At 39.6% G+C, this 6,431-nt stretch overlaps 1 protein-coding gene across 1 annotated transcript in view; it reads right to left on the reverse strand.

Moving 5' to 3' along the window:
* CACNA2D3 (calcium voltage-gated channel auxiliary subunit alpha2delta 3) overlaps positions 1 to 6,431 on the reverse strand; it is a gene marked incomplete at its 5' end in the record, with an annotated part of 852,337 nt that overhangs the window by 191,064 nt on the left and 654,842 nt on the right. Inside the window, 2 exons of the mRNA XM_019537014.1 lie at positions 382 to 462; positions 1,403 to 1,474. Of these exons, the coding sequence (XP_019392559.1) occupies positions 382 to 462; positions 1,403 to 1,474 (153 nt within the window). The remainder of the gene's footprint in view (positions 1 to 381; positions 463 to 1,402; positions 1,475 to 6,431) is intronic.

Raw genomic sequence — 6,431 nt, forward strand, 5'->3', positions numbered from 1 at the left:
AACACCTTCAAGAGTAAATTGGATGCTTATCTTGCTGGGATCCTATGACCCCAGCTGACTTCCTGCCCTTTGGGCAGAGGGCTGGACTCAATGATCTCCCGAGGTCCCTTCCAGCCCTAATGTCTATGAAATCTATGAAATCTATGAAATTTGGAGCGAATCATTAAAGCAACAAAGCTAGGACTCCCAGGACAAAATCAGAGAGGTAAAAAGGGCTACTAAGGATTTGCCTTAAAATCATTTTGTATGGAATTTGTGTCCTGAATTCCATTTTTGATTCTGTCATTAATTTTCATATACAAATTGGATGCTAAATAATTGTAAGATATTGTTAATTCCATTCTACACTGTATGTTACATTTGAAATTGTATGAGAATTACCTTATATTTTGGAATTGTCTTTAAAAGTTCTTTAACTGGTACATCTGTGCCAACCACACCCAGAAGAATCCCTTTCGATCTCTATTTGAAAATGAAAATGAAAAAAACACAGATCACTCAGAAGAGTAAACAATCACTGTCAAAACAATGCATGCCATCAACAACTGTTTTCACTTTACAGAAACTATACTAAAGTGAACAGATAACAACCTCATTCTACATACTATTTAAAAATCTAATGGATGGTTGCAGCTAATCTGGTCACCACCCTCTCCCCTCCCCTCCCCCCCATGCCCTGTAGCTTCCTTTCCTTATCCTGCAAATGAAAACAAGGAAGCAGGTGAAGTTTCAGGAGATAAAGAGCCCCTCAATTAAACACTTCTGTATGTGAAGTAGCTTTAAGATGAAAAGCTACAGATAAAAATTTGACATATCCTCTTCTGTCCCAATTTATACTGCCATTAGGTAGTCACAAGAGAAGGATTAAACATTGAGGGAGAAGTGCACATAATTACCTTTAATAATTTATCAGGTTTTAAAACAAGAAAGATATAACTACATATAAACACATCTGTGTACTTTGCTAATGCACTGGACAGTTCTGATGAAAGCAAGTGAATTTGAAAATGAGAAGGGATATAGATTTCTTGGTGCAAGGAAGGTAATGTAGAAGTAAGAACACAGGTGGAACTAATAGCACTGGATCACATCTGGGTGATTCTCTCCTAATCATAACAGCATTAACCTTTAATTTTGGTACCTACAGGGTTTCTAGACTAATTTTTTGTACATAAAGATATCTACCATCTAAAATCTACCAATAAAATCTACCAATTTTATTCTAACAACATGTGCAAATGGCTAATAAAATAGCAACCACAGCAATAATAAGAATAAGAATAACAACCATGACAAAAAAGAACCCCAAGCAGGCCAAAATCCCATTAGGCTCCTGGAAGTTGCTAACTTTCACTGTAGTCAGTAGAGTATCACATGGTAGGAATATAATTTGAATACTTACAGTCTCATTTTGCTTACTAAATACTGGCATGGCAACAGTAGTCATCAAAACCAATCCCTGATCATCAGCAAGCTATATTTGAAAAGAAATAGATATTACCTCTAAGAATCTTCTGCATATTAGTGAGTCATAATTATACACAAATTCTTCATTTCACCTGAAATTAGACATTCAGGGCTTCTATACATGTGCAGGGAGGCTGCTCCAAGGCGCTGTAATTACAGGACGTTGGAGCAGACTAAATTAATCAAATCTGCTGGACTGTGGTAACTGGAGCACTCTAGCATCACATTTTTCAGTGCAGGGATGCTGATACACGGCAGTGGGGGCACTTTAACTGAAGCTCATTTAACCGGCTTTAGTTAAAGCACCCCCACCACCATTTTTCAGTGTGGTGACATTGATACACAAAACACTCTGAGCACATTAATTAAGATGACTCTCGAAGCCACGCTAATTAAAGTGCCCCCCACTTCCCCCCAGAGCATGTCTATAAATACCCTCTATTTAAATGAGTTCTTCAATGTTAAAACACGAATCCAGCAATGCCCCCATTTCCATCCCCAACAGTGCCCCACCACACATCAACCTTGCCACCCTGGGTGATGCCTGGCCAGGGTATCTTTGCTGGAGTCTCCCAAGAGAGATACTGGGAGCTGAAATGAGAGTTATGGAAGCAACATGTGTAACAGCCAAGCAGTAGGAGCTCTGTTCTACTTCATTCCCACTAACAGCTCTGCCATGTTTTCCTCTGCCTGTTTTCTCCCAGCAAAGAGCAAAAGGTCATGGGTGAAGACGCTTTATCTCAGGAACTCATCACCTAGTGCAGATTCATGGGGATGACAGTCAGCCAGGATCCCAGGAGCACCTCTGGTGCTTTAGCATCCAGCAAGTTTCAGGTTGTTGTGCTAGTCAGTGGCATCAAGAACCAGATGGTTCTGTGCATCAGGTTTCTTCAGTTAGGGAAGAGAATAGGTCTCCTGACCTATGGCCCATCAGAGAGAACCACACAATGCTTTATCATTCTGGAAAGGACAGTAGCATTACTAAGGGAATTTTGTCTTCACACCTTCTGGCCTTTGTCACATGACACATGATGCAGGGGGTATGATGAACTTCAAGTTCATAGGTCAGACGTGTACTGCTATGTTACTTTGCAACCCTTGAGGGTCTCCATCATCAGAATATAAAGGAGAAATCAGTCAAGAAGTGAGAGTTTTGCTTAAAGCAGCATTTTACCTGTTAATTTGCATTCCATTTAATGGTTAGTGAGGCTATCACAGCTGGAAAGAGTATTTAATATTTAGATACAAAAAAGATCAAGTATAGGAAAGATTTGCACCAGGTTATATGTATATTTTTCCAAAAAGAGGGAGAAAACAACCTTACCCCCCAGAAGCGGCACTTGGGTGAGCTGTAGGTACAGTTGCTATTGCAAATTGCAATGAACTAGCTATGCTACTCCCTTCTACTGCTGCCGCCACTATACTGGGATACATCCTTTCCCATACAACTTCAATATTTGTTCATATTTTGTGGCATCTTGGCAATTTTTGTTTCCCAAACCAAACCTTCCTGGATACAATCCTTCCTTTATCAGGTCAGTAATGGCTATTGCATGCTCAGATCCGCAAAACAGAAATGTCATAGTCTTTGACTGCTGCTGATCTGATCATTTTAATAAACAGAATATTGAGAACCTTAACATTTAACTTTTGATAGTTTCCAAATTATTCTCTGGTTTCATTCTTCCAAGCAGATGTGTACCATGGGATGCAGCACCATCCCCTGGGTGAGAAAAAGATTTTTCCAGCCATCGGATTTAGGGAATGAGAAGGCCTACAGTTGATGGGAGACATACAAGAACATTAAGTAGAACCAACTCATGCTCTTAGTTTTTTACAAGAAGAGGTGCTTCCTAGCACCTAATGTAAACTTTGCCTTATTTAGCAGTAAATAATCTACTTAGATATACAAAAAGGGGCAAAGGTAATAAACAGAGTCAAGTATGATTGGACCAGACTAAAAACTCTCTTTGGCCAGTGTAGTATGATCAAGCATGCTGATATGATGCAGCCAATAGGCCTAGAATACATGTAAATCAAAAAGTGAAAAGGCATTCCATTGATTATGGGGGGTGACATCTTGGAGAAACAAAGATTTTGTATGATTGCCCAGGGTTATTTAACTCTGACAGCATGTGTTTGTCAGGTATCAGTGTGACATTATTAATCTATACATCCAATTCAGATTCAAAGGATATCTGGAAACAATTTATTTCCTGGAATGGCAAGTTAGAAATTGCTAGTGATATCTGTTGAAATTATGCCATCCTTAAAATAGAGGAAACCAGACCAGACTTTGGCTGAAAGCTTTGAAGAAAGAGTCACCAACACCCAGAATATACTCTGGAGCATGAGCACAACAATGCTGTGTAACAGTGATATCTATCAATAAAGACTGATGAGGACATGGGGTGAAGGGGGAGCTAGTTGCTCTAACCTCATATTTGGGGTAGAAATGTGGGCTTATGGTCCATGTTTTGCATATCATTCAAGGTGGGTAGATGGTTTCAAATGGGCTGTTGGCCATTTTCATGATAATGGAATTAGCAAAAGATTGGCTGAATGGAGTGATTGAACACAACCACCACCTTATTCTTGATCAATTATTTTGTGCTGAATGTCATTTGTTTATTAAAGCTGTAGTCCTTCCGTCATAAATTGAATTAACCTTTGAGGAATTTTCATGAGTGATTCCCTGGGCAATGATGTTTTGGTGGAAATACTTTGAAATAGTAGAATGATAGCCACTGGGTATTTCCATCAGCACCCACTGTGAGATATTTAACACTAGAGTATGTCAGCAAACTACAAAGGAAGCAATGCACTAGGAATTTTACACTGATATTTGTTAAGTTTTTGAATCCGTTATGCTATATGAAATAGAGTTGTATGATGATGGCTGAAAATCTTCCAACTGTTTGAACAAAACTGGTGTGCTCTGAGAAGTAAAAATGGAGAAGGTTTTTGCTGAAGAATACTATAACTAAAATTCAGCTGATATTAATAAGACTGAAATCAACATACATCACTGATATCTATAGAACAGGTTATGATTTATGTCTTGTATCCCCAGTATACACTTAATTAGATATAACTGTTTAAAATGTGTTCTTTTGTGCAAATGTAGGAATTTAGATAATACAAGCCCTTAAATAAGCCAAAATGTATTTATAATCCTCTATTGTGTGATACTATTTATTTAAAAACTCAAAGACTACAGTGCAATTACTAAGACCTACCAATTATTCAAATACTGAAAATCCATTCTTTCCGGGAGAAGATGTAGACAAGGGAAGATTGATGACTTCCAAATCCATCAAAATAGCATCAAGGGCTGCATCTACGTGAGCGTGGTCATTTGAATCCCTGGGGACAACTAGCAGTGGCACATCTGTGCCATGTGCTCGCTGGTGCGTGGCTGATTATACTGGATGGGGTAGGACAGGCTGGGTCCAGCACTGGGCTGGCCCCAGCAGCCTTGCCTGGGGTCCTGCGAGCCTCCTGGGGATGCAGCAGCAATGATCCTGCCGCTCGGAGCCTGGCCAGCAACCAGAACACGGCTCCGGCTAGCCCAGCTTTGTTTTTTTGCACAAGTTTTTTTAACCGCTGGATATCGAGGGGTCAACCCCCCCTGCAAACTGCTCCCTTGCATTATGGGGACCACCTGAATGTGCAGCATGTCGCACCGCAGATTTGTCTGTGGCACCAAATGCCACACATCCATACTCATCTGGACCAAGCCAAAATGTCATCGGTTTATAAACAAACTATTATGCATAAATACTTCCATTGCAAAACTGTACACAAAGAACACAAAGAAACAGAGGTAAGCATTCTTTTTTTTTACCATCAAATGTGCAGATAAATGTTTCTATGTAGCTTATAAATGACAGCTTAGTCATATGTACATGACAGAAAAGAAAAAAAAACTTACTGCAAATGCTTTTGACAATCATATGGAATGGCATTCGTCGACTAATGTAGTGCAACAGTCTTATCACTTTCAGTCATATATATTGGAGGCTCCTTGGGAATGACTATAATCCAAAACAGCATGATTTTAATCTGCTGCTGCGAATATGTTCTGACCTCAATTTAATTATCAATTTTGTCTTCTCATTTTTGGTTGTCAGTATCATTCAGTAGGAATATATACTAGCTGGTGCTACACAGGTGTTCTATTAAGTAATATAGTAATTTCTTATACATTGTGAAAAGTGATAATTTAATGCTTTTGTATAGATGTGGTAAATACTGCTTGAAACATGCTTTTTGGCCCAAGAACCAGTAAGGTACACATATTCAACAAGACACAAGAAGTATCCCTGAAAAAATGTATGCAGCACCATTTCCTTCACTGCATTCATGGTTAGGATCTTTTAAAAAGTGTGTAAAATAACACAGATCGACCAACTTTGTTTACAAATAAAGATTAGACTTACCAAAACTTTGAGACCCTGGCCCCCCACCCCAGATTAACAAGCATGACTATAAAATACCATCTTTTTAGCTTTAATTTTCTTTCTAATTTCCCTCTCCAGATAGACCACTATGTCTTCTTGATCTCCCTGTTCTATCATGCTACTGTTTTTTCAGAGCTGAATAAGAAACTTCAGTGTTTTGAAACTTCAGAATCATCACATTAGATTAGAGAATCCAGCTTTCATCTACTACCCTGTTCAAATTTGCTGATGACACTAAGATGTGGGGGGATGTGGGCACGCTAGATGGAAGCAACAGACTACAATCGGACCTGGACAGGTTACAACGGTGGGCAGATGAGAACAGGATGGGATTCAACACAGACAAGTGCAAGGTGATGCACCTCGGGAGGAACAACCAGCACCATTCCTACAGGTTGGGGAACTCCCCTCTTATCAGCACGGAGGCGGAAAAGGATCTTGGAGTCATCATTGACTCCAAGATGAACATGGGCCGGCAGTGTGGGGAGGCAGTCAGGAAGG

The sequence above is a fragment of the Crocodylus porosus genome, unplaced genomic scaffold (genome assembly GCF_001723895.1).
Source record: "Crocodylus porosus isolate Cpor-Errol unplaced genomic scaffold, CroPor_comp1, whole genome shotgun sequence".
Classification (NCBI taxonomy): Eukaryota; Metazoa; Chordata; order Crocodylia; family Crocodylidae; genus Crocodylus; species Crocodylus porosus.